The 27,723-nt window shown below is 54.8% G+C and overlaps 1 protein-coding gene across 4 annotated transcripts in view; it reads left to right on the plus strand.

Moving 5' to 3' along the window:
• TASOR2 (transcription activation suppressor family member 2) overlaps positions 1-27,414 on the plus strand; it is a 45,830-nt gene extending 18,416 nt beyond the window's left edge. Inside the window, exons 12-24 of one of the 4 annotated variants that reach the window (XM_064142758.1) lie at positions 1,982-2,054; positions 2,158-2,232; positions 5,490-6,284; positions 8,657-8,887; positions 11,973-12,909; positions 13,547-14,084; positions 15,711-19,259; positions 20,580-20,705; positions 21,760-21,913; positions 22,701-22,806; positions 24,791-24,975; positions 25,912-26,026; positions 26,723-27,414. In XM_064142758.1, the coding sequence (XP_063998828.1) occupies positions 1,982-2,054; positions 2,158-2,232; positions 5,490-6,284; positions 8,657-8,887; positions 11,973-12,909; positions 13,547-14,084; positions 15,711-19,259; positions 20,580-20,705; positions 21,760-21,913; positions 22,701-22,806; positions 24,791-24,975; positions 25,912-26,026; positions 26,723-26,726 (6,888 nt within the window). In that variant the 3' untranslated portion in view covers positions 26,727-27,414. Of the gene's footprint in view, positions 1-1,981; positions 2,055-2,157; positions 2,233-5,489; positions 6,285-8,656; positions 8,888-11,972; positions 12,910-13,546; positions 14,085-15,710; positions 19,260-20,579; positions 20,706-21,759; positions 21,914-22,700; positions 22,807-24,790; positions 24,976-25,911; positions 26,031-26,722 lie in introns of those variants that run through there. The other 3 variants (XM_064142759.1, XM_064142761.1, XM_064142760.1) reach the window with 3 other exon arrangements.
• The last annotated feature ends 309 nt before the right edge of the window (positions 27,415-27,723 follow it).

A 27,723-nucleotide genomic window follows, 5' to 3' on the forward strand; every position in this document is an offset into this window, starting at 1 on the left:
GGTAGCTGCAGACAGCAATGAGGTCAGCCCTGAGCCTCCTCTTCTGCAGGCTGCACACTCCCAGCTTCTTCAGCCTCTCCTCACAGGGTTTGTGTTCCAGGCCTTAAGGCTGGAAGTCTCTTCCAGCCTTGTTGATTCTGTGATTCCAATTGCTTGGATAGGGCTGGGAGATAGGTTGGACTGGATGAGCTTGGAGGTCTCAACCTGGTTGATTCTATGACTGACAGGAAAGTACCTTGGAGTCCTGGTTGGTAGTAAGTTATCCATGGGAGCATGGAGGCCAGTGGTGGCCAAGGAGCCCAGTGCTGGCTGAGACTGGGTGGGGCTGCCTGTGGCCAGCTGCAATCTTCTGGGTGACATTCCACAAGCTTTATGGCTTGACTTTCCTCCTCACCTGCCTGAAAATCAGCCTGTGGGTGAGAAGCCACAGCTATTTGCTTGAGCTGGATTTATCCAGCAGAAATGTTGGCTCTTCTGCTGCCTTCTCTGGTGGCTGGAGGCAACCAAAGCAAGAAGCTGCTGTTCTGAGCAGTGAATATTACACTGAAATTGTTTAGGCCTTCCAAAGTTGTCTTGGAGAAATGAGGTTGTGGGCATCACTCCAATCCTCTGCTGTGTCAGTGAAGTTTCACAGAGCATTAGAAGCTCTGGAGATTACTCAGTTCCAGTAAGTACCCTGAAAAGATCTATCTGCATGGAGGAAAGAGATCCAAAGGGATGTCCCCCGGGAGATAAAGGCACTTTAAGCCAAGCTCTGCACTGAGGCATGAAGCAATCTCCAAACACAAGAAAAGCCTTCCTTTCTTCTGTTCTCAGCTGTGTGGTCACCCAGCTCTGAGATAGAGTTGCAGGTGTGGCTTTAGACTCAGCACATTTTAGTTTACCTGTGCACTGATCCTGCTGGTGCTAATGAGCTGCAGGGCCTGGACCTGTTGGAGCAAGTCCCAAGCACACATCCAGGCTGGGCAGTGAGTGGCTGGAGAGCAGCCCTGAGGAGAGGCACTTGGGGGTGCTGCTGGATGAGAAGCTTAACAGGAGCCAGCAGTGTGCACTTGCAGCCCAGAAAGCCAAGCAGAGCCTGGGCTGCAGCAGCAGCAGTGTGGCCAGCAGGGCCAGGGAGGTCAGCCTGACCTCAAACACCTCCAGCCATGGGGCCTCAACCACCTCCCTGGGCAACCCAGTCAAGCCTCTCACCACTCTGCTGCTCAACAACTTCCTCCTCACCTCCAGCCTCACTCTCCCCACCTCCAGCTTTGCTCCACTCCCCCCACTCCTGCCACTCCCTCACAGCCTCAAAAGTCCCTCCCCAGCTTTTTTGGAGCCCCTTTCAGATCCTGGCAGGCCACAAGAAGGTCCCCTGGGAGCCTCCTCTGCTGCAGCCTGCACAGCCCCAACTCTTTCAGTCTGTGCTCACAGCAGAGCTGCTGCAGCCTCTGAGCATCCTCCTGGCCCTGCTCTGGACACTCTCCAGCATCTCCACAGCCCTCTTGTCCCAGGGGCTCCAGAGCTGGATGCAGGACTCCAGCTGGGGTCTCAGCAGAGCAGAGCAGAGGGGCAGAATCCCCTCCCTGGCCCTGCTGGCCACACTGCTGCTGCTGCAGGTCCCATCAAGTTTGACCTTGAATATCTCCCGGGATGGGACCTCAAACCCACCTCTAGACAACATGTGAAGGGACTGAAATTATTCACCTTCTTCATTCTTTACAGCCAGTCCTGTTAAGCATCTTTATGCTTTTCCTGAGTAGGTGGGAGGAATTTGTGAGCTGAGCAACAACATGAATGGAATACTTTTGGTTCCAGGTCCCAGTTGGTCCAAGAGGTGTGAAGGGAACAGTGTCCTCCTCCAGAAGGAATGAGCTGGTGGTGTTTGCACATGTTCCCCAGCAGTCAGGGCTTGTTGACAGCCGTGCTGAGTGGCAGGAGCTGTGCTGCTGAGGAGGAAAGGGAGTGGCTGCTCTAACTTTCTCCTTGTTTGTTTTAGGCAATCATCAAATATTTACAGGACCAGGGAGTCCTTATCCTCCTCACGTCTTCTGCCTTGGCACGAGATGATGGTAAGGCACAAACCAATGTCTGTGCTAAGCCCTCCTGCTCTGCTTTAGAAACAGAGCCTAAACTAAACAGAGTCCAAACTAAACCTGTTGCTTCCTTCCCTAGGGTTTGACCCCACGGAGCCCATCAGCCTCCTGGCTCTGTTTCTGTTCGCCTCATCACGATCGCTGTGTCTGAGAGGTAGGAAGTTCCTCTTGCTGGCTTCAGACACTGTGGGTTGAGTTGTGAGATCCTCACCAGGGGGATCCTCACAGACACAGTCCTCATGACAAGCTGTTGTCTCTGCTCAGAACCACCCAGAGCTTGAGCACAAAGTGTGTTAGAAGAGAGAGAAGTCAAAGATTGCATCAGGTTGGAAGGGGCCCAAGCTGAATCAGGCCCTCAAAGATCATCTTGTCCAACCCCCCTGCAGTGAGCAGGGAGAGACACCTCCAACCAGATCAGCTCTTTAGCTATGCTGCATTTCAAGCTGCAGGGGACCTGATCTAAGCCAGATGCCTGTCTCAGCCATTTCCATGGACATCCTTCCCTCTTTTGCAGGGAGTTGATGGGAGTGACAAATGCAGAGTCTCCTGTGGAGGCTTTCAGGATCCATCTGGATGTGTTCCTGTGTGACCTGCCCAAGGTGATCCTGCTTTGGCAGGGAGCTGGGACTGATGATCTCTGAAGGTCCCTTCCAACCTCTGTTTTTCTGTGATTCTTTTTCCCCCCTCTCAGCCACTTTCCAACAGTGTCCACTCTGTGGACTGTTTGTTGTGTGCACATAGGAGTCTGACTTCTCCAGAGCCTGCCTTACAGCTCTGCAGGTGTGTTGGAGCCATGCTCAGGAGGTGAATCAAAGTAGATTGCAGTCCCAAAATGTTCTCCTCAGGCAGAATAAACAAAGGGACACCAAAGAACAGAGAATAGAGATTATGCAGTCTCAGCTGCTCACTCCAAGAAAGAACCTGAGGTGCTGGAGCATGTCCAAAGCTGTTCAAGGGTCTAGAGCACAAGGACAAGGGTCTGGAGGACTTTTGAGGAGCAGCTGAGGGAGCTGAATTGTTCAGCCTCGAGAAAAGGAGACTGAGGGGAGACCTTCTGGCTGTTTACAACTCCCTGTTCCTGAAAGGCTGTGAGGAGAGGAGAACAAGGAAGGAAGGGACAGATCTTGAAGAGAGTGATTTTGGGAGGTGGTGGTGGAGACAGGAGAGTGCACCAAGCATAAGGAGCATCTCGGAGTGAACAGAGTGCAAACAGCTGGTCGGTAGGAAGGTTTGGGGCTGTAGTAGATGTTGATGCTAAGCAGGAGGTGAAGCCTGGGCAGTCAGAGAGCAGCTGGAGGCAAAGCAAAGAGGAAGGGGAGGAGGATAACACTGAGCAAATGCTCGGTGGTGTTCTGTGTCGTGATCCAAACGCTGATGGCTTCCAGATGTCCTCCTTCTGGTGCTAGCAGGGCTCCTGCATGTGCTGTCTCGTTCTGCCTGTGCAAGTGGCGTTACCTCAGCCAGCCCGGGCTGTCCCCTGGCTCCCAGACTTCTTTCCGGGGTTATAAACTCTTTTCCCTTTGGAGCTGCTCCTTCTGGTGAAGCAAAGCAGAGCTGTGCAGGCTTTGGGGCTGGAAAGGGGCGGCCCAAGACGACAGTGGCGTAGGTGAGGCGCAAGGAGCAGAGGAGCGAAGGATGGACACATCTGCAGTCACTCAGCTCAGCCTCGAAGCAGCAGTGCTGTTTCCCAGTTTGAAACAAGCCAGCTCTGAGTCTGTTCCCTTGCTGCCCAGCCAGCCGGCAGGAGGAGTGCAGGGTGGATGTGCCCTGAGCCAGCGGCAGCATTCCTCAGCCAGCTGCTGCGGCGGCTGGGGGCTGGCGCAGGGACGCCTGCGCTGCCGGGAACCAGGACCAGCGCTGCCAGCGCAAGGCAGGGCCAAGAGCCAGAGAGAAGGACCTGGGGGTGTCAGCTGGTGACAAACTCCACGTGAGCTGGCAATGTGTGCTGGCAGCCCAGAAAGACAACTGTGTCTGGGCTGCATCGAAAGAAGTGTGACCAGCAGGACAAGGGAGATGGCTCTCATCCTCTGCTCTGCTCTCGTGAGACCACATCTGGAGTACTGAAGCTAACTCTGGTGCCCCCAGCAGATGATGTTGTGATGTTGGAAGGTGTCCAGAGAAGCACAACAAAGCTGGTGAAAGGCCTGGAACACAAACAGTATGAGGAGAGGCTGAGGGAGCTGGGGGTGTGCAGCCTGCAGCAGAGGAGGCTCAGGGCAGAGCTCATTGCTGCCTGCAGCTGCCTGCAGGGAGGCTGTAGCCAGGTGGGGTTGGGCTCTGCTGCCAGGCAAGCAGCAGCAGAAGAACGGGACAGAGGCTGAAGCTGTGGCAGGGCAGGTCTAGGCTGGATGTGAGGAGGAAGTTGTTGTCAGAGAGAGTGATTGGCATTGGAATGGGCTGCCCAGGGAGGTGGTGGAGTCTCTGTGCCTGGAGGTGTTGAAGCAAAGCCTGGCTGGGGCACTTAGTGCCATGGTCTGGTTGGTTGGCCAGGGCTGGGTGCTAGGTTAGACTGGCTGAGCTTGGAGGTCTCTTCCAACTTGGTTGATTCTATGGTATGTTATTTATTTATACCATCCCCAGATGTTCTGAAAGTTTGTATTCCCCACCCCACTCCAGACCACCCACACTGACTCCAGCAGGTAGAAATGGAACTGCTGGAAGTTGTATCTGAAGTGGGATATAAACAACACAAGGCATATGAAAAGGGACCTAGGAGTTGTTCAGCCTGGCGAAAAGGAGGCTGAGGGGAAGACTTCTGGTTCTCTACAACTCCCTGAAAGGAGGCTGGACCCAGCTAGGGGTTGATCTCTTCTCCCTAGTATCAAGTGACAGGACAAGGGGAAATGGCCTGAAATTGTGCCAGGGGAGATTTAGGTTGGATGTTAGAAGAAACTTCTTCACTGAAAGGGTCCACAAACACTGGAACAGGCTGCCCAAGGAGGTGATTGAAGCCCTATCCCTGGAGGGGTTTACAAGCTGCAGAATCATAGAAACAGCCAGGTTGGAAGAGACCTCCAAGCTCATCCAGTCCAACCTAGCACCCAGCCCTACTCAGAGTTGTGGTGCTGAGGGACATGGTTCAGCACTTGACTTGGTAGAGCTGGAGAATGGTTGGACCTGATGATCTTAAAGGTCTTTCCCAACTGAAGTGATTCTCTGATTCTGTGTAGCTTCCTGCAGAACAGGGCTAACTGCTGCAACATCAATCTCTTTTGTCTTGGTTTAATCCACTTCTCATCCCCACAGGCAATTCCTTCTTACCTTTAGCAGTTACCAGGACATCACCCCTGGGGCTTGCTTTTTGTAGGCTGACTTCTGGAGCTTTCACATTCTCTTCAAGTGTAATGTTGGGAGTGCTTTGGGGAATTTAATCCTGTCCTGAGTAAAATGTTACCCTTTTCCCTTTTGCAGCTGGAAAGCAGGATCTTAAAGATGAAAGGGAAGGTCGTGATGATGGCAACATCTCTTTGAAGATAGCCTCAGTCTTGCCAGGACTTCGCTATGCATTACAGAAAGCTACCAGTTCTTCGTGTGGGGACAGAGCTGCTACCAACACCTGTATCAAACAGCACTTCCAGGAGTACACAAAGCTCAGTCAAAATGCAAAGCCCACCTCTGGCCAGAGCAATGAGGTTCCTCTTTCTTCTCTCCTCCCACCAACTGAGGATGAATGGACTAATCCCTTCAGGAAACACCCTGGGCAGTCCTTCTCCCAGCTCCAGCATTACCTCTCTGACCCCAGCAGCTACACTCTGGAATTGTCAGCTGTTTTAGGATGTTTGACTGATGCTGCTCAGTCTCTTTCCTACCATTCAGAGACAGATTGTAAAATGGACTTCTCTTCAGCTGGGCCACCAAGCTCTGTTCCTCTCAACACAGCAGCAGAAACAAAAGCCAGGAGTGAAAATTCAACAGTGGGCCTGGAGCAGAGTGGAGAAGGACCCACAAAAGATGTCACCCCAGCCAGCAAGCTGTGGGTACAGCAGAGCAGGAGGAAATCCAGCAGAGCTGTTGTGACCAGCACCAGGAAGAAATGGTCACCCCTCAAGATGCAAATGCATCCTCTGGGGGACAGTAGCAGGAACAGGAAAGCAACCAGGAAGAAGCTCAATATGGCTTTTCCTAAAAAAACAGGGAACATGACCAGTTCCAGTGAGCCCATGCTTAAGTTAGCCAATCTGCAGTCTCCACACAAAAGGAAAAGAGGTAAGTGACCTCCTGCTGCTTCTCCTGGCTGGGACACAGAGGGTTCATCAGTGACCTCCTGCTGCTTCTCCTGGCTGGGGTACATAGGGTTCATCAGTGTCCTCCTGCTGCTTCTCCTAGCTGGGACACAGAGGGTTCATCAGTGTCCTCCTGCTGCTTCTCCTAGCTGGGACACAGAGGGTTCATCAGTGACCTCCTGCTGCTTCTCCTAGCTGGGACACAGAGGGTTCATCAGTGACCTCCTGCTGCTTCTCCTAGCTGGGACACAGAGGGTTCATCAGTGTCCTCCTCCTGTTTCTCCTGGCTGGGATACAGAGGGTTCACCAGTGTCCTCCTGCTGCTTCTCCTAGCTGGGATACAGAGGGTTCATCAGTGACCTCCTGCTGCTTCTCCTAGCTGGGACACAGAGGGTTCATCAGTGTCCTCCTGCTGCTTCTCCTGGCTGGGACACAGAGGGTTCATCAGTGTCCTCCTGCTGCTTCTCCTGGCTGGGACACAGAGGGTTCATCAGTGTCCTCCTGCTGCTTCTCCTGGCTGGGGTACATAGGGTTCATCAGTGACCTCCTGCTGCTTCTCCTAGCTGGGACACAGAGGGTTCACCAGTGTCCTCCTGCTGCTTCTCCTGGCTGGGATACAGAGGGTTCATCAGTGACCTCCTCCTGTTTCTCCTAGCTGGGATACAGAGGGTTCATCAGTGTCCTCCTGCTGCTTCTAGCTGGGATACAGAGGGTTCATCAGTGTCCTCCTCCTGTTTCTCCTAGCTGGGATACAGAGGGTTCATCAGTGTCCACCTCCTGCTTCTAGCTGGGATACAGAGGGTTCATCAGTGTCCACCTCCTGTTTCTCCTAGCTGGGATACAGAGGGTTCATCAGTGTCCTCCTCCTGTTTCTCCTAGCTGGAATACAGAGGGTTCATCAGTGTCCACCTCCTGCTTCTAGCTGGGATACAGAGGGTTCATCAGTGTCCACCTCCTGCTTCTAGCTGGGATACAGAGGGTTCATCATGTCCCCTTACCATCTCCCAGGGTGCTCAGAGCAAGCAGGCATCTCCTGAGAGCTCCCAGATGAGCCAGTGAGATTGTCTCAGGGAAGCACTGGCTTCCCCAGCACCAGATGCTCTGATGGGCTTTGTCATGCCTAGACAGTGCTTTTGCCAAGAGGTTGGGCAAGATGATCCTTGAGGCCACTTCCAACTTGGGATTCTGTGAAACAGGCCTGTGGTGATGTTTCCACAGTGTCTTGCTCCACCTGGGAAGCAGCCCAGTGCTATCAGTGTGGATTTCAGCAAAGGTGCCTGAAGCTTGGTGCAACAGTCCATGCCTTTGCTTTCCTTTGCTTATAGAACCAACCAGCTTGGAAGAGGCCTGCAAGATCATCCAGTCCAACCCAGCCCTATCCAATCAACATTTATGGGTGACTGTGCAACAGGGCATCACCCAGGTCATGGTTATGACATCTCCTGTCCATGGACTGTCAAAAGGAGCAGTTTCCCAAGCTGTGGCCACTCTATGGGGTCATGTTGTGACTCCTGAGTCAACTTTCTTACTGTTGCCTTAAAGAAACAAGAAGTTTGAGACCAATCCCACCCAAAGTAGTTTTCTGAAAGCTGGTGTCAGGCTTGAGCTGCTCATGTGAACTGTCTCAGTGGCATAAATTGTCCTCTGAGGGCTTTTATATCACTGTGGAGGATAAGCTAACCCTACCCTTTTGAGCTTTCACCTGATTTCATAGAATCATAGAATCAAGCAGGTTGGAAGAGAGCTCCAAGCTCAGCCAGTCCAACCTAGCACCCAGCCCTGGCCAGTCACCCAGACCATGGCACTAAGTGCCTCATCCAGGCTTTGCTTGAACACCTCCAGGCACAGTGACTCCATCACCTCCCTGGGCAGCCCATTCCAATGCCAATCACTCTCTCACATGTCATCTGTAGAGACATTCAGAGTGGGCCAAGATGAATCCAGCCTTGGTGGTGAAATGTGACTGAAAGCATCTAAAAGAACCTCTCCTGGCACTTGCATACATCACAGGTAGAGGCAGCAACTGTGGAAATGGGCTGCCCTGTCAGCTCTCCTTCACACTTCATGGAGATCTGCCCTGGGACATGTTGCTAAAGGTCTGTTGCTGATGGATCTAGGAGAGGTTCTCCTGGCCAGGTAAATAAGTACCCTCAGTGTTCAAGTGTGCCAGGCAGGAATTAATGTGACTTATCAGTGAAGAACACCTGTTTTAGGTGAGGAAAAGAGGCCTTTGTGGTTGGAGGCTGTCAATCACTCCTCCACCAGTCCTCCCACATTCCTTAAGTGGAAAGTTTGCAACGACTCCTTTTTAATCTGGACAGCTCTCAAAACAATCCTCCCTTTTTCCTGCCCTAGGTGCAGAGGTCCTGTCTGCAGAATTTGTGCACAAAACACACTCTGAACCTCTTCAGAAGGAAACTTCAGCCCCCAGTGATCCTGGCTTGGAAGCAAAGAGACAAAAGGCACAGAAGAACCCAGCTGTCAAAAGGGTGGCTGAGACCCTTAGGAAGGCAGAGAAAAGCAAGGGGGTGAAAAGTGTCACCAATGGCCCTTGGAAAGCTCCAGCTAAAAAGCAAGGAGAAAGTGGTAAGAGTGCTGTTCCCTGTGCAGATCTTGTCTGTCCTTGGTGAGGAACAGCCCCCACACCAGTGCAGCTGAGGGCTTCACCTGCTGGCAAGTAGCTCTGGGGAGAAGGACCTTGGAGTGCTGCTGGACAGCAAGTTGCCAGGTCCAAATTATGCTGCACTGATCCTACTGGTTACAGGTTCTTCCCCTCTGCTCTGCCCTAGTGAGGCTGCAGCTGGGCTACTGAGTTCAGCTCTGTGGTGCTCATTTCAAGAGAGACAGGGATCTACTGGAGAGAATCCAGCAGAGGTTCCAGAGATGCTGTGGGGCCTGGAGCATCTCTGAAGAGAAAAGGCTGAGAGCCCTGGGGCTGTTGAGCCTGAAAGGGAGTGGCCCGGGAGAGGATCTGCTCAGTGCTCAGAACTAAAGGGTGGGCAGCAAGAGGGTGGAGCCAGACTCTTTTCAGTGCTGCCCAGTGACAGGAGAAGAGGTAATGGACACAGACTGGAACCCAGGAGCTTTCATCACTAGAAACCTCTTTCTGTGAGAGTGGTGCAGCCCTGCTGTAGGCTGCCCAGAGAGGCTGTGCAATCTTCTTGTCTGGAGAGATTCCAAACCTGCCTGGACATTATGATGCTGGGCATCCTCCTGTGGGTGACCCTGCTCTAGCAGGAGGCTTGGACTGGGTGAGCTCACTAAAGCAGGAGGCTTGGACTGAGTGAGCTCAATAGGTCCCTTCCAGCCCCCCACTATGCTGGGGTTTGGTGATTCTTACAGAACCAAGTCAGCAAAGAGCTGATGGTAACAGCACATTTGACAGAAGCCAAAGGGCCTTACAGCATTCAGTGCTGAGGTCTGAGTGCTGCTGCCCCACACCCTGTAGGCTTCCAGTTCATGGTGCAAATCTCCATTATGGGATGTTACAGACTACTCTGGGTTTTTTTCCAAGTCCTTTCCTAAGCCTTCATATTGCTTTCTTGGCTTAGAATGTTTGAAAAGCTAAAACACTTCTGCTCCTAGTCAGATTTTTAGTCTCTTCCCTTCTAAGTCTCATCATTTCACAGCCTTAGCAGACCCAGGGATGTGCTTGAGTCACCATTCCTGGAGGTGTTCAAGAAACGTGTGGACATGGCACTGTGGGACATGGTTTGATGGCTGTGGCTGAAGGTTAGACTTTGTGATCTTGGAGCTCTTTTCCAAGCCAAACAATTCTATGATTCTATGGCAGGCTGCAGCAGATTTAAGAGGCAGCCTGGACAGCCCCTGAATGGAGTGTCTGGAGGTGCTGGCCAGGACTGTGCTCCTAAACTGAGAGGCAGTATTTCAGTGCCAAACTAAATGATGGAACAAGAGAGTCATTTTCTGTTAACTTGTCATGTGTTTTCCAACTCATGCTTTGATGTCCTGTCTGGGATCCACCTCTGGTCTTTCTTTTTCCCCTTCCTGGTGAGGTTGGAAGCATTGAAGAGTAGCTTAGCCACCTTGACTCAACCCCTTCTTCTTGGTCTTTTCTTGCCAGATGTTACTGAAACGTGGCACTTCTCACCAGCATGTGACTATCACAGGCTATGCAGATCACTGTAGGGGCCAGGAACTGGCTGGAGGGCTGGGCACAGAGAGTGGTGCTGAATGGTGCCACATCCAGCTGGCAGCTGGCACTAGTGGTGTGCCCCAGGGATCAGTGCTGGGCACAGTCCTGGTCAACATCTTTATAGATGGCCTAGACCAGAGGATTGAGTCCAGCAGCAGTAATTTGCAGGTGACACCAAGCTAGGAGCAGCTGTGGAGCTGTTGGAGGGTAGCAGAGCCCTGCAGAGGGACCTGGCCAGGCTGCATGGGTGGGCAGAGGCCAAGGGGATGAGACTGAACAAGGCCAAGGGCAGGGTTCTACACTTTGGCCACAACAACCCCAAGCAGCACTGCAGTCTGGGGCCAGAATGGCTGAGAGCAGCCAGGCAGAGAGGGCCCTGGGGGTGCTGGGAGAGAACAGATGAAGCTGAGGCAGCAGTGCCCAGGTGGGCAGCAGAGCCAATGGCATCCTGGGCTGTCTCAGGAGCAGTGTGGGCAGCAGGACAAGGGAGGTTCTTGTGCCCCTGTGCTCAGCACTGCTCAGGCCACCCCTGCAGTGCTGTGTGCAGTTCTGGGCTCCATTGCAGAGAGATGTTGAGGTGCTGGAAGGTGTCCAGAGCAGGGCAGCAAGGCTGGGGAGGGACCTGGAGCAGAGCCCTGTGAGGAGAGGCTGAGAGAGCTGGGGGGATGCAGCCTGCAGCAGAGGAGGCTCAGGGCAGAGCTCATTGCTGCCTGCAGCTGCCTGCAGGGAGGCTGTAGCCAGGTGGGGTTGGGCTCTGCTGCCAGGCAAGCAGCAACAGAACAAGGGGACCCAGCCTGAAGCTGTGGCAGGGGAGGTCTGGGCTGGATGTTAGGAGGAAGTTGTTGGCAGAGAGAGTGATTGGCACTGGAATGGACTGCCCAGGGAGGTGGTGGAGTGGCTGTGGCTGGAGGTGTTGAAGCCAAGCCTGGCTGGGGCACTTAGTGCCATGGTCTGGTTGATTGGCCAGGGCTGGGTGCTCAGCACTCCCTTACAGACTAAAAAGTCCCTCCCCAACTTTTCCTAGGCCCCCTTCAGACACTGAAAGTTGTAGAGGGCAATGAGGTGTCTCCTCAGCCTCCTCTTCTGAAGGCCTCACACCCCCAGTTCCTTCAAGCACAAGCTAGAACACAGGAGGCTTCACTCGGCTTTAAGGAGAGAACTCTTTCCTGTGAGGCTGGCAGAGCACTGGCCCAGGCTGCCTGCAGAGGCTGTGCAATCTCCTCTGGAGACTTTCAGAACTCACCTGGACACATTCCTGTGCAACCTGGTCTAGATGTATCTGGTTTAGCAGGGTGAGGGTTGGACCAGGTGATCTCTAGAGGTCCCTTCCAACCTCTGCTGAGCTCCTGTGATCGTGTCATTGTAGCTGTGATCTGCATGAGCACGGAGGTGGTGCACATTCCACCTTGGGAGGGACACCTTTTCCTGCCAAACTGGAATTCACTTGGAACCTTTCCACAAGGCAGAGAGCTGTGTGGACATAGCTTGTTCTCTGACTGTGCCTTTCTCTTGCAGAGTGGAAGGAGCCATCTGTCCTCCCAAGTGATGCTTCTTCCCCACACCAAGCAGCAGACAGCCGAGACAGCGAGAGTCGCCCAGGCGGAGTTGCTGATCTTGGTTTCCATCCAAAAGGGAATGACTTTGAGTCCCACGCCTTGAACTTGTTGGCTGATCTGGCTCTGGGTTCCTGTATCCCTTCATTTATCCCCAGGGACAATGAGAGGATGACTGCGCCCCCCAGCGACCCCCTAAAGGAGCAGCAGCGTCAGCGCAAGCACAAATCCTTGCGTGTTGCTTCCGACCACGAATACCACAGGGTAGAGAAGCTTGCAAAGGGAGTCGCCTCTCCTAGCACAGCTTCACCCAACCACAGCCTTCCTCCTGCTGAAAAAACAGACTTAAAGGACTTGGCCTCTGTTCCCAGTGAGAAGAGCTCTGGGATTTTCAGCAGGAAGAACGTGGTGAGCCCCAGCCCCTCCAAACCTCACTCTTTGCCTCCAAAACCTCACCCATTGCCTCCGGGAGAGGCTCGAGAAGCTGCCGAGGTGAACAAGCACTCCTTCATCTCTGTCGAGCACTCCTATGCCTCACAGATGCCCGAGCACTCAAGGAAACATCTGCAGCCCAGAGGTGCCCCCTACCCTGGCCCAGCACCCTCCAGAAATGAGACTAGACACGGCCAAGCAGGACCTCTGGTTGGCAAGGTCCTACCTTTCCGGCACCAGCATAACAGCAGCCACTCGCCGCGGCCCTTCCAGGCTGTGGCAGTGAGGCACAGGAGCAGCCTGCTGACCCCCAGGTTGAGAGAGGACTTCACCAAGTCCCACACAGTCAACATCTGTGGTGAGTCCATGAAGGTGACATGCCACTGGGAGGCAGAGTACCTCTTCAATTTGGACAGCAGGTACACCAATGATGCCCTGGAGAAAACTGTCATCCGTGCCCTGCATGGGTAAGTTGGTCTGGAAAGATGGATGTCTGCAGGGCATGTCTCCTGCAGGACCTCTGGAGTGCTCTTCATACAGTCAGAGAATGGTTTAGGTTGGAAGGGACCTCAAGGATTAGCCAGTTCCAATCCCCTGCCATTGGCAGGGACACCTCTCACTAGAACAGGTCACTCAAGGCCTCATCCAACCTGGATTTCAACACCTCCAGGGAGGTTGTGGAGCACAGAATCACCCAGTGTGATCTTTGAGGCAGGGCAGTTGGACTAGAGGAGAGATACTGAACAGGTTGCCCAGGAAGGTTGTGGATGCCCCTCCACTGGAGGTGTTCAAGGCCAGGTTGGATGAAGCCTTAAGCAATGTGGTCTAGTGGAAGGTGTCCCTGCCCATAGCAGAGGAGTTGGAACTAGGTGGTCTTTAGGGCCCCTTCCAAGCCATTCTATAATTCCTCTGGCTCTGCAGCTAGAGTTGGTGCCTAGAGCCACACACCCATGTCCTGCATGAGTTTCTCTCTCCTTTCCACAAGTGATCCATGTCTGCAACTGGGAATTTGAAGCCCCTCTGCACTGGGAGGAGCTGGGAAATGTGTTAGTCAACCAGAGGGAAGATAAAGATGTTTCAGGCCACGTTTGCTTTCCCTTCCAGGCCCTGGGACCCTGATCTGCCTGATGATATGGAAGAAATGAAGCTGATACTTCATATGTGGGTAGCTCTCTTCTACAGCAAGCCCAGCCAGCTCCTGAGCAGCACCAGGAAGGTGGTGGAGCACAGCAACCCCGAGAAGTACGTCTCAATAAACAGCACTGGGGAGTTCCTGGAGCTGAGTGACGATGGTGAGGACTGGTTTGGGTTGGAGACCTGCCCTGCAGACTCTCAGGCAGACCCTGACCAGACTCCCAGCAGCTCTCTGGATCGCAGCACACGTGGCCAGGGACCTTGCCACCCAGAGCAGAGCCCTGCAGACTCTCAGACTGATGCTGATGGGACTCCTGGCGGTGTCGATAGTACGGTATCATCTTCTTCAGGGGAGCTGCCCTGTGAGGAGGAGCAGGAGAAGCCTTCCTCCACAAGCTGTCCTGAGAGCCTTTCGCTCGCTGAGCGTGCTGAGGGCCTAGCTGTGAAAGACAGGCAGCCAGTGGTCATTCCTGAGGAGCAGGAGCATGACATCTCAACCGTCACTGAGGTGAGAGCTTGGGGCTTGAGTGATACAAGCACACATAATGTGCTTCGGGCTCCATCACACTTACAGTGAAGAAATTTTTCCTCAGCTGAGGTGGAACTTCCTGTGTTCCACTTTGTATCCATTGTCCCTTGTCCTGTCAGAGGACAGCACTGAGAAGAGCCTGGCCCCTTCTACTTGCCTCCCACCCTTCAGATATTTGTAACCATTAATAAGTTCTCTCAGTCCTCCTCAGACTAAACAGCCCCAGGTCTCTCAGCCTTCCCTCATCAGACAGTTAGAATAGAATAGAATAGAATAGAATAGAATAGAATAGAATAGAATAGAATAGAATAGAATAGAATAGAATAGAATAGAATAGAATAGAACCAAGCAGGTTGGAAGAGACCTCCAGGATCATCCAGTCCAACCTAGCACCCAGCCCTGGCCAATCACCCAGACATTGGCACTAAGTGCCTCAAACAGGCTTGGCTTCAACACTTCCAGGCACAGAGACTCCACCACCTCCCTGGGCAGCCCATTCCAAAAGTCATTCCATAGTCAGCTCAGAAATTCACAGAATGGTTTAGGTTGGAAGAGACCTCAAAGCTCAGCCAGTTCCAACCTCCCCCCATAGGCAGGGACACCTCCCACTAGAACAGGTCACTCAAGGCCTCATCCAACTTGGCCTTGAACACCTCCAGGGAGGGAGCATCCACAACCTCCCTGGGCAACCTGTGCCAGTGTCTCACCACCCTCACTGCAAAGAACTTCTTCCTAACATCTACTTTGAATCTCCTCTCTGCCAGTTCAAACCCATTCCTCCTCCTCATCCTGTCATTACATGACCTTGTCAGTAGTCCCTCCCCAGCCCTCCTGTAGGCCCTTCAGGAAGTGGAAGGCCACTCCAAGGTCTCCTCCAAGCCTTCTCTTCTCCAGGCTTCAGATGTTCCAGTCCCTTCATCATCTCCTTCTCTGGAGCCTTTCAGGGCCTGTCTGGCTGTGTTCCTCTGTGCTCTGTGTTAGATAGGAGTGCCCTGCTCTGGCAGGGGGGTTGGACTGGATGATCTCCTTGGGTCCCTTCCAACCCCTAACATCCCGTGAGCCTGTGATCATCCTCATAGCCTCCATTGGACACTCTCTGGTGTATCCCTGTCCCTCTTGAGCTGGGGAGCCCAAAACTGGACACAATACTCCAGTTGTGGCCTCAGTGGGGCAGAAAAGAGGGGGAGGAGAACCTCCCTTGGCCTGCTGTCCACATGCAGCCAGGAGAGCAGTGGCCTTCTTGGCTATGAGGGCACGTTGCTGTCCCATGCATAACATACATTACCTGTGGCCATCAGCTGATGGCCCCTGCATGGTTTGTCTAATTTTGAAGCCATTTCAAACCTGGTAGAAAGTTTCCAAACCTTTCCCTGGCTGGCTGTGGGACTCTGCTTACTGACTACAGTGGAGGATGGTGGTGGCCCACCCTGGGTAAGGATTTAGCTTAGACTTGCTTCAGAGACAAATTCAACCCTCAGATGTTGTTGGAGTGGAGTTGTACTTGCAAAGCCTGAGCATTTGAAATGTCCAGGTCCTCCTGCACAGCTGTCTCAGTTGCTCCATTTGTCTCCCTTAGAAATCAGCTTCTGAATTGTGTCATTTCAGGAGGAGCAGCCCAAGGAAGGTTTGCTGGATGCCACCATCACCCCCAGGGCTCCTGATGAGCTCAGCAGTGCTGGCAAGCCTCCAGTTGCACTGGGCAGAGAAGAACCTCACAGCCAAGCCCCGAATTCCAGTACAGCTCCCTGGAATGATGCATGTGGAGAGCAGCAGGAGAGCAGGTGGGCAGCAGGAGCAGGGGGTTGTGCCAACCCTCCTGAGGATGTGGAGAGCATGGAAGATGCTGGGCACTGTATGGAGATTGAGGACAGCAGCAGTGCCACCAGCAACGGCCAAGAGTGTGTCTGTGATGCGCTGCCCTTAGAAGTTAGTCCCACACGTGCAGAGCCTGATGGAACCAGTGCTGGGGACAGGAGGTTACAAGACCCTTTTAGGCATCCTGAAAAAGAGGAGGAAGAGATGGAGGAGGGAAAAGAAGAGAAAGAGGACTCTGAATGTGCAAGCACAGTCCTGGAGCCTGCTGGCTTGGTGTTTTCTCAGAGCAGTGATGCCCCCGTGGAGCATGGACACGGCGAGCAGAAACCAGCACAGCTGGCACATCTCAAGGACCTTGATGTTCCTGAAGAGGGCCCCCTGCCCACCCTCCCAGCCTCAGCATCTCCCTGCTCAGGCAGATCAGTGCCAGCACTGTCAGATGGGACTGGGACTGGCCCTCAAGGGCTTCCTGGTGAGATGGCACCAAGCCTGACCGCACTCCAAGAGCCCTGGGAGGCCTTAGGTGTGGCCACAAAAGGTTCTGGTTTGGCACATGCAGCCAGTCCAGCCGCTGCGGAGTCACCTTGTGGCAAGGGACTGCTGCTGTTGCCATCCGATCCAAGCCTCCTCTGTGGGGCACAGCCAGACAGCATTGCAGGTAGCCTGGGACCTGCTGGGGAGCCCTTGGGGGCTGGCTTGGAGCGGCAGGACGAGAGCGCTGCGCCCTCTGCGGGCAGGTGGACGCCTGCGGGGAGCACAGCTGCTGTCCCGGCTGGCCTGAGCTCGCTGTGCGCCCAGGGGCTGGCGCAGACCTTGGCCCCGGACTCCAGCAGCTCTGTCTGCCCGCTGGCTCTCGATGGAGCAGCAGATCCTGGAGCTGCTCCAGAGAGCCAGGAGGTCACGGCAGACATCCAGTCTCCAGCACAGAGTGACCCGGGAGGGAGCAGCTGCTTCTCCCAGGAGCATGGAGGTGACGTTTGTGCTGACCTCGCTTTGCTGAGTGCTGGGGAAGCAAACCAAGAAGGGAAGAAAGCTTCTGTGGGAGGAGAGTGTAGCAGCCCCTCTGCCCACCACACTGATGTCCTGGATGGGTCTTCAGGGGCAGGTGGTGGCCAGGCTTTGGGCTTCCTGCACTCTACAGCCTTAGCAGGTGGCTCTGAAGCTGGAGAGAGCAATTATGTGTCCCTCAGTGCAGAGAAGACTCCCAAGAACAACAAAACAACCACAAAGCTGATGGCTAACACACTGCAGGAGCCAGAGAGCTCTCTGCCACACCTCCTGCAATCAGAACCCTCCTCCTTGGCAGAGGAGATGTCTGCCATGAAGGAGCACCCCAGGCAGCAGCAGGGCTCCCCAGACCCTGTTCACAGACACTCAGCTCCCGCTTCTCCCTCACAGCAGGTCCCTCCTCCCTGTGGAGGAGATGCAGATCCCCATCACCACTCAGAACAAAGGCAGCAGGGTCCCATCCTGTGTCAGCATGAGAAGTCCTCTGAGCAAGTAGGTGCTGCAGGGGTGAGCATGGCTGCTGAAGGCTCAGGTGGTTCCTTAAAGCCCAAAAGTGCAGAGGAGGTGAAAAAGGACAAGGGTTCATGCCAGGCAGAGCCAGTGGAGAGCTCCCCTCTGGATGTGTCCATGCCAGGCAACCCAGGATTGATGCCTCCTTACCCTCCTCATGCTCACAAGGAAGGTCAGCACAGCATCCAGCCAGGCTCAGTCCTTGGGGGGCACCCTGAGGTGTGCTCCCCCAGTGTGATCCTGGCTCTGAATGGTGCCCCATGGTCCTGGTGCATAGGACAGCTGCCAGCAGGTGCCTGCTCTGTGTGTGCCAGCCCTGAGGGCCAAAGAGGGAGCCTTAAGAAGGAACCCATCCTGCCTGAGGATGCAGAAGAAGGAGGCAGCATCCCTCTTGCCAGTCTTCCATCTCTAGAGGAGCCACCGAGTGAGCCCCAGTCTGCGTGCAGCCAGGGCGAGCACAGGGCTGAGGGAGCCAACATGTTTGCTGATCCACACCATGCCAGCATGGAGGTGGGGGAGGGGGAAGTCCCCACTGTCCCCTTCCCAATGCAGGCCTTGGATGTGCAGAGGGAACTCTCTGGAGAAAGCCTGGAGCTTCCTGATCCTGAGGACACTTCAGATGCGCTCCCGAGGCCAAGGCAGCTCCTCAGTGGCACAGACCCACAGGTGGGCTTGGGCTCTGCAGACCTGTTTGGGTCTACATCCAGCAACTCAGACCAGGAGTACTCTGAGGGAACTTCACAATCCCTGCTTACAGCCCGAGGTTCCTACAGCAGGAGGTCCATGGATGCTGCAGGCATGAGGACTAACTGTGACGACTCCTCCAGGAGCTCAGTGTGCACAGAGGGCCCCAGCGAGGACTGGAGCTCGCTGGACGCGGAGCAGGACGGCTCATGGGCTGAGGAGGACTGGCCCAGCAGCCCAGGGGAAAGCAGCAGTGGGCACATCCCACCCTATGTCAGTATTAGGGACAGCCAGGGAGTCACCAAGGACTACCAGAACTTCGTGGTGACCAAGTGGTGCCAGGAGAGGGTGGGGAATGTGCAGGCTTCGGAGAGGTGCAGCCACTGTGTGGGGCAGGCTCCTTTGCTACGGGCGCTGGCGGGCACAGGGAGGGGTGTGAAGGAGGTCACCCAGCACACTCTGGACATGGAGTGTCTCCGTTTCCATGATAAGCTAAACCAAGTCCTGAGGAGTGGGCAGCCACCCTTCTCTACCTCCAAAGCCAGCTTTCCTCAAGACTCCTCTGCTCAGGTGGTGTCTGAGACATGGCCTGTGCCAGAAGCCCCCATCTCAGCCTCCCCACGCAGCAGGAGCCCTTTGCAGGTGACAATCCTGCCCTCGAACACGTGGCCCAGCAGGCACAGCTGGCCCCGGCGAAGAGGCTGGCGTGGGGACACCTGTGCCCTGTGCCAGGACACCCTCTGCCAGGAAAGGAGCAGGCCCAGGTCCCACACTTCCATCCAGGACCACGCAGCTCCTTTCCACCTCAACAAGCTCAGATACAACAGTGAGCTGCAGGACTCGCGGGGGGACATCACCCTCATCCTCGATGAGTATGCAGAGCTCAACAGGGTGATGCTGGGCAGGGCTGAGGTGGGGAGTGAGGACAGAGAGACAGTCCCAGCCCGCAGGGAGGCCACCAGCAAGTGGACAGACACATCCCTGCCTGGGAGGATGGCAGCCTGCGAGGAGCTGATCGCGGAGCTGTGCAGCGCCCTGCGGTTCCGCCTGCACAGCCTGGCCAAGGAGGCCTGCGGCCACGCGGGGATGTTCTACCTGGTGGAGACGAGTGAAGATCCCTTCTTTGCTCGAGTCAAGGTAAAGACGGGTCCCACCAGACTGGAGGGGGATGGGCGCCCCTCGGGGGACAGCAGAGGGCAGCAGGGCAAGCCTGTGTAACCCAGCACTGATGGCACTTGGCTCCTCCACAGCAACCCCAAGCAGCACTACAGGCTGGGGCCAGAGTGGCTGAGAGCAGCCAGGCAGAGAGGGCCCTGGGGGTGCTGGCAGAGAGGAGCTGAAGCTGAGGCAGCAGTGCCCAGGTGGGCAGCAGAGCCAATGGCATCCTGGGCTGGCTCAGGAGCAGTGTGGGCAGCAGGACAAGGGAGGTTCTTGTGCCCCTGTGCTCAGCACTGCTCAGGCCACCCCTGGAGTGCTGTGTCCAGTTCTGTTCTTCTCCATTGCAGAGAGATGTTGAGGTGCTGGAAGGTGTCCAGAGAAGGGCAAGGAAGCTGGTGAGGGGCTGTGGCCCTGTGAGGAGAGGCTGAGGGAGCTGGGGGTGTGCAGCCTGCAGCAGAGGAGGCTCAGGGCAGAGCTCATTGCTGCCTGCAGCTGCCTGCAGGGAGGCTGTAGCCAGGTGGGGTTGGGCTCTGCTGCCAGGCAAGCAGCAACAGAAGAAGGGGACAGAGGCTGAAGCTGTGCCAGGGGAGGTCTGGGCTGGATGTTGTTAGGAAGTTGTTGTCAGAGAGAGTGATTGGCATTGGAATGGGCTGCCCAGGGAGGTGGTGGAGCTGCTGTCTCTGGAGGGTGGTTTACTGCTCCAATGCAGCCAAGCATGGTATGGTTGGATGCTCAAGCATGGTATGGTATGGCTTTTGCTGACAAAGGTAAATGGCTGCTTCCTGCACCACTGGCTGGAGCACAAAGTGCCTTTGACATCAGGCAGACACCACAGAGTGCCCTTGACACCAGGTGCCTGGCTGAGGTCAGTGTCGTGTTCCACTCTCCTTGTCCCCACGCACGTATGTGCCAGCACAGTGGCACTGCCGTTGTGAAGCGTGGTGCTCACAGGAGCTCAGCATGGTGGGGGTTGGAAGTGACCTCTGGAGATCATCCAGTCCAATCCCCCTGCTAAAGCAGCAGCACCACCAGCAGCTTGCCCAGAGTCACAATGTCCAGGTGGGGTTGGAATCTCTCCAGACAAGGAGACTCCACAACTTCTCTGGGCAGCCTGCTCCAGGGCTCCACCACCCTCACAGCAAAGAGGTTTCTCCTTCGGTTCAGTTGGAACCTCCTGGGTTGCAATTTGTGCCCTTTGTCCCTTATCTTATCACTGGGCACCCCTGATAAGAGTCTGGCCCCATCCTGTAGGCACCAAATATTCTCCATACAAACTTCCTCCCTGGATTTCTGTTTCAGACCTTGCTGAAGAAAAGTGGCCACGTGGAGATGGAACCTCTGAGCTTCTGTGAAGGAAACCACCCAGAGGCTGACAAGCTGCTCATCGTCATCAGGAACGAGGACATCTCCTCACACCTCCACAATGTGAGGCTTGACTCTGCCCCTTTCTTTTCCTGCCCTCAGTTTGGATCTATTTTGAAGTGGGTTTTTTTTTGGTGACACTGTCTGTAGCTGGAGATGTCACTGTCAGGCTCCATGAATACTTCTCTCAGCTTTAGGATCAGTGCTTTGTGGAGAGCTGGTCAAAACCATGCTGCCTGTCACTTCTGCTGCTCTTCTGGCTCCACTTTTGGTCTCTGAAAGACCTCCCTTGGACTAGGCTGGCTTAAAGGAGTCAGGCTGAGCTTGGCTTGTGGAAGGGAAAGTTCAGTGTGCCCAGGTGGGCAGCAGAGCCAGTGGCATCCTGGGCTGTGTCAGGAGCAGTGTGGGCAGCAGGACAAGGGAGGTTCTTGTGCCCCTGTGCTCAGCACTGCTCAGGCCACCCCTGGAGTGCTGTGTCCAGTTCTGGGCTCCTCCATTGCAGAGATGTTGCAGTGCTGGAAGGTGTCCACAGGAGGGCGACAAAGCTGTGAGGGGCCTGGAGCAGAGCCCTGTGAGGAGAGGCTGAGGGAGCTGGGGGGGTGCAGCCTGCAGCAGAGGAGGCTCAGGGCAGAGCTCATTGCTGTCTGCAGCTGCCTGCAGGGAGGCTGTAGCCAGGGGGGTTGGGCTCTGCTGCCAGGCAAGCAGCAACAGAAGAAGGGGACACAGCCTGAAGTTGTGCCAGGGCAGGTCTAGGCTGTATGTTAGAAGGAAGTTGTTGTCAGAGAGAGTGATTGGCATTGGAATGGGCTGCCCAGGGAGGTGGTGGAGTTGCTGTGCCTGGAGGTGTTGAAGCCAAGCCTGGCTGAGGCACTTAGTGCCATGGTCTGGTTGATTGGATAGGGCTGGGTGCTAGGTTGGGCTGGTTGAGCTTGGAGGTCTCCTTCAACCTGCTTGATTCATAGAGGATGTGGTGGGGTGATGAAGAGGATGAGGTGGGGTGATGAAGAGGATGAGGTGGGGTGATTTCAAAGGGTCTCCAGGCCTCTCAGGAGTGAATAGGAGTTGCAGGCGCTGTTGAACTGCAGCTGGTGTGTAAAAACCTCTCTTCCCTGAGCAGGTGCCATGCTTGCTGAAGCTGAAGCACTGTCCAAACGTGGTCTTTGCTGGGGTGGACAGCCCTGAGGATCTCACTGGTCACATCTACCAGGAGCTGTTTCATGCTGGGGGCTTCGTGGTGTCAGACAAGGAGGTGTTGGAAACGGTGACGCTGGGTGAGTCTCGCTGTGGCTTCTCAGCACCCTGCCAGCTCCTGGCCCTGCCCACTGCTTTGGCAACTTCAGTGTCCTCTGCTCCTGCTCTAGTAGGGACAATTCTTTCCCTCTGTTTGACACTTGTGGACTCCATCTGGGTTATAGGTTGCTATCAGGGCTCCTCAAAACATCTAAGAGGACCACCACAGTGTTCAGAAGCTGAGGCAGGGCTTGTACAAGGACATTCAGCCAGGAGAGGGGTGGACAAAGAGTAGACCTTGTTGCTATCTTCAGCTCCCCAATGGGAAGCAGAGAGAAAACTGAGCTGTGCTCCTCCTGGGGGTACACAGTGATGGGACAGGAGGTGACAGGGACAAGTGGCACTTCTCCTTTTAGATATTAAGGGGGAAAAACTACACCAGGACAGGATCCCAGTTTCACAACCCAGGTTGTGAGTCTCCATAGAATGATGGAATGGTTGGAGTTGGAAGGAACCTGTAGTCCAACCCTCCTGTCACCTTCCACTAGACCTGGATGCTTCAAGCCCCAGTATCTCCTGCCTCACCTAAATAAAGTGCTGAGCAACTTCCTGTGGCTCAACTTTGAGCATGGGTTGGGCCAGAAACCCTCAGCCACCTCTGCCACCCTCATCCACCCTCTAGCACATGCTGTCTCCCCTGGGCCAGAAGCCCTCAACCACCTCTTCTACCCTCAGCCACCCTCTGGCTCTTGCTGTCTCCCCTGGGCCAGAAGCCCTTAGCCACCTCTTCCACCCTCAGTCACCCTCTGGCTCTTGCTGTCTCCCCAGGCCAACTGAAAGAGGTGGTGGAGGTGCTGGAGAAGCTGAACAGAAGTGGGAGGTGGAAGTGGCTCCTTCACTACAAGGAGAGCAAGAAGCTCAGAGAAGATGGCAGGTAAGGGCTCTGCAGTGGCAGCTCCTTCATCCCTGCTGTCCTCATCACTGCAGCAAGGATGTGCCTGCTGCAGCACTTGGACTTGATGATCTTAAAAGGTCTCTTCCAACCCAAACAAGTGTGGTGACCCATTCAGTGCACTCAGAGCAGGGACGTGGGGTGAGTGAGGTTCCTCTGGTTGGATTTTGCCCTCTTGCAAGTGGAATTGGAAGGTCTTTATTTTAAAGCAGGAGCTTTTCTTGAGCCTTTGCCTCAAGTCTGGAGTTGCTGGAGGTCAGCATTTGGGCACTAGTGAGCTTGATAGTGTCATACCTGTGAGAGATGCAGCAGCAGGACCTGGGGAGGATCAGATGGCCTGAAAGGTTGTCTTGCATGTGGTCCTGGATGAAGCAGAGCTCTGGCAGCTGCTTCCTGCACCCTGCTGGAGCTCCATAAGGCAGCTCCTGCCTCTTTTTGGCAGAGATGCTCTCTGTGAGTGTTAGAACCTAAAAGGGCCTTCAGAAGAGGCTCAAATGTCCTTTGAGGAGCTGCACGCTCCAAAAGCTGCCTCTGCAAACAGTTTCCTTCCCACCAGCCCTGGCACACGCCCACCCTGGCAGCTTGAGGAACCTTCCTGGACCTCTTCCTCACCATCTCTTTGCTGTTTTTTTTTCTATCCCATCACATGTGGGATCTGAGGGAGCAAGGAGGTGATTTTGAAATGTGGAGAACCACCAAGGTGGAAAAGTCAAACCCTGTAGTGAAGAACAGAACTTCTCCTGCTGCTGTTTGCTACTTAGAATCAAAGCCTGAGTTTGGTTGGGTGGAAAAGTCAAACCCTGTAGTGAAGAGCAGAACTTCTCCTGCTGCTGTTTGCTACTTAGAATCAAAGCCTGAGTTTGGTTGGGTGGAAAAGTCGAACCCTGTCGTGAAGACCAGAACTTCTCCTGCTGCTGTTTGCTACTAGAATCAAAGCCTGGGTTGGAAGTGACCTTTCAGGGTCATCTAGTCCAACCCCTCTGCAGTCAGCAGGGACCAGCTGCACCTAGAACAGGTTGCTCAGAGACCTCCTGGGTTTTGTGCACCCCCAGCCTCGGTGCTAGTGGAGTGGAGTGAGTGGTCAGCAACTGAAGCATCCCTGTGATGGCAACACTGCTTCCACCACCAGCCCAAACCACAGCTCCACACTGGCTACAGGCAAGGGAGTTACCTCAGGCCAAACCAGTGCTCCCAGTATGTGTAAGCTGACTGGAGCAAGGGCTCCTTCTCTCTCCTTGCCCTCACAGTGCCACTGGCTGCTGCCAGCTGCATTTAGTGCAGGGTAAGCCCAGGAGGCTGGAAGAACCACCTGTGGGGAAAAGGCAGGTCCCATCATCTCTTTGCATCATCCAGCACCTAGAATCCTAGTTTAGTTTTGGGCCTCTCACTCCCAGGAAGGACATTGAGGGACTGGAGCATGTCCAGAGAAGGGCAGCCAAGGTGGTAAAGAGTCTAGAGCACAGGTCTTGTAAGGAACCAGAGCTGTTCAGCCTGAAGCAAAGGAGGCTGATGAGGGGAGACCTCCTGGCTCTTTGCAACTCCCTGTAAGGAGGCTGGAGCCAGGGTAGAGTTGGGCTCTGCTCCTGCTGAACAGGAGCTCCTGAACTGGAAGGCTCTGCTCCTGATGAACAACTGTTAGGCTAAGAGGGAATGGCCTCCAGTTGCCCCAGGGGAGGTTTAGGTTAGACATGGGGACCAATTTCTTCATGGGAAGAGTTGTCAAAGCCTGGGGCAGGCTGCCTAGGGCAGTGGTGCAGTTTCCATCCGTGGAGGTGCTTAAAAGCTGTGTAGATGTGGTGCTGAGGGCCATGTTCTAGTGGGGACCCAGCAGTGCTGGGTTAAGTGCTAGACTCAATGATCTGAAAGGTCTCTCCCAACCCAAAGGATTCTGTGGTTCTAGGGTTTTGTGCTTGTTCCCTGGAGGGCAGAGCAGGATGAAGTCCCTTCATCACTTCACCTTTCCCAGCAGGGTGGACACTAATGCCCACAAGAAGCATTTGATCCTCAGATCATGCCAAGGAGCTGATCTCATCGAGGTGCTGCACTTCCACACCTGTGACTCTGCAGAGTGTCCCAGCTCTGAGTACCTGAGGTGCTTGTTGAACCTGCAGGTGCAGCACATCGGGGCCAGGTTCGCCGTGTACCTCACAGGTAAGGGTGGGCCCCTGGACTGGGAGCTGCTGGAGGAGGTGCAGTGAGGCCAAGTGTGGCTACTGCACTTGGGTCACAACAAGCCCATGAAGGCTTGGGGCCTGGGGCAGAGGGGCTGCAAAGTGCCTGGTTGAAAAGGTCCCTGAGGAGATTGGCTGACAGCAGCTGAAGATGAGCCAGCCTGTGCCCAGGTGGCCATGGAGGCTACCAGCATCCAGGCCTGGATCAGTAATGGTGTGGCCAGCAGGACCAGGACTAGGATCATCTCCCTGCACTGGGTACTGGGGAGGTCACATCTTGAACACTGGGTTCAGCTTTGAGACCCTCACTCCAAGAAGGACATTGAGGTGCTGGAGTGAGTCCAGAGAAAGGCAATGGTGAGACACTGGCACAGGTTGCCCAGGGAGGTTGTGGCTGCTCCCCCCCTGGAGGTATTCAAGGCCAGGTTGGATGAGGCCTTGAGCAACCTGTTCTAGTGAGAGGTGTCCTTGCCTATGGCAGGGGATTGGAACTGGATGACCTCTGAGGTCCCTTCCAACCTAAACCATTCTATGATTCTAATGAAACTACTGAAGGGTCTGGTGGGGCAGCTGAGGGGCCTGGGGTTGTTCAGCCCGGAGCAAAGGAAGCTGAGAGGAGACCTTCTGGCTCTGTCCAGCTCCCTGAAAGCTCCCTGGAGCCAGGACAAGAGGAAATGCCCTCAAGTTGCCCAGGGGGATGTTTAGGTGGGACATGAGGAACAATTTCTTCCCCTTGATACTTGTCAAGGTCTGGACCAGGCTGCCCAGGGCAGCAGTGGAGTTCTCATCCTTGGAGGGGGTTAAAGCTGTGTAGATGTGGTGCTGAGGGCTGTGATTGAGTGGTGACCTGGCAGCGGTGGGGTTGAGAACAGCCTCTTTGCTTGTTCACCTCACGGTGGTGCTCCTCCCTTTGCAGAGAAGCCCAACTGCAGCAGGGAGCTCCTGGAAAGCAGAGGAATCCTGGTGGCTGACGTCAGCACTTTCCTTGGGACACTGCAGAAGGTGGCTGCTCCGTTTAGACGAAGCTACTGGTAAGGGCAGGAGCTTGGGATCGACTTCAGAGAGCCAGGGGCTGCTCCCGAGTTGTCTGCAAGGGGTGGGCAGGGAGGTGTGGTCCTGCTCCTGCCGCAGAATCAGAGGATGAATGGGATTGGAAGGGACCCTGGGAGGCCATCCAGGCCCACCCCTTCACAGTGAGCAGGGACACCTACAGCTAGATCAGCTTCCTCAGGCCCCAGTTTAACCCTGAGTGTCTCCAGGGATTGGGCCTCCACCACCACTCTGGGAACCTGTTCAGTGTTCCACCACCCTCACAGTCAAGAATTCCTTCCCAGCATCCAACAGAAATCTTCCCTTAGAGTCACAGAACCAACCAGGGTGGGAGAGACCTCCAAGCTCATCCAGTCCAACCTAGCACCCAGCCCTGGCCAATCAACCAGGCCATGGCACTAAGTGCCTCATCCAGTCCTTGCTTGAACACCTCCAGGGACAGTGACTCCACCACCTCCCCGGGCAGCCCATTCCAATGCCAATCACTCTTATTTCCTTCCAAACCATTGTCCCTTGTCCTGGTGCTACAAGCCCCTGCAAACACAACCAGGACCTTCCCCAGCACTCAGGGCCAGCTGCAGGAGGAAAGCCACCAGAAACTGCCCTGGGGAAGTTCTGCAAGCGGTGAGGGAGGAGGGGAGCAAAGCACTAACCCAGGCCACATCTTTTTGTTGCAGGTGATGCAGCAAGGCTACAGCTCAGCTCCTCCCCAGGCCCCACACCAGCAGTTTGGGCATCTTGGTCCTCTGCAGGACAACCCTACCTACTGTCCTGCTGGGCTGAGGTGCTGCACACAGGAGCCCTGCAGAGATCTGGTGGCAGTGGGAAGGGTTGGCTCTTGCTCTGTACATAGGAACTGTTTGGAGGTGGCCAGCACAGCTGCTGCTGGAGCTCTGGTGCTGCCTGCAGGGCAGAGGCTCCCTCAGCCTTAGGCTTTTGTGTTGCTGCCTTGGCTTTAGCTGATTTACTGGAGAGGAGACAATAATAAGGAAAATCAAAGCCTTTTACTTGAAGGTGAGGAGCAACCCAGGGCCACAGCCCCAGCTGCATTCCTCACTGCAGAGGGGACATGGCTGTGAGCCGTGGGGGTAGGGAACCTCCACTCTAGGCTTGAAGCTGCTCCTGTTCCCTCTTGGTACGATGTTTGCTGCTGGGAGGACTGGAGAGCAAGCCCAGTGCCTGGAAGCTCTGTAAATAGCCAGATGCCAGGACATAGGAACAAAAAAGCTCTTTATTTATGGTAGCTCTGGTAAACAGGCACCCAGAAGATGACCTCTGTAAGCTAAGCCACATGTCTGGGTGTGTAGGACATGGTTCTCCCCTTTTTGGTCCTCTCTCTCTCTCTTTTTTTAATAAAAGAATGCAAGAAGGTTGTGTAGAGGATGACTGAGAGGACAGACTGGACCCATAAAAACCTAGAAGCTCTCACCCCACTCCTTCCCCCACTCTCTGCTCTCAGGGGAAGACTTTGTGTTCAGCACCAAGCTGCTCTCTCGGCCTGGAGGAGTTTGGCTTTCCTGCCCCACAGCCAGAGCACAAAGCAGCTTTGCTCTGTGTTGCCCCCAGGCAGGGAAGAATCCCAGCATGATGGGGGCTGGAAGGGACCACTGCAGATGGTCCAGTTCCATCTCCCTGATAAAGCAGGTAGGTTTGGAATCTCTGGGGTGAAGGAAACTCC

This window comes from Pogoniulus pusillus, chromosome 4, assembly GCF_015220805.1.
Source record: "Pogoniulus pusillus isolate bPogPus1 chromosome 4, bPogPus1.pri, whole genome shotgun sequence".
NCBI classification, from domain to species: Eukaryota; Metazoa; Chordata; class Aves; order Piciformes; family Lybiidae; genus Pogoniulus; species Pogoniulus pusillus.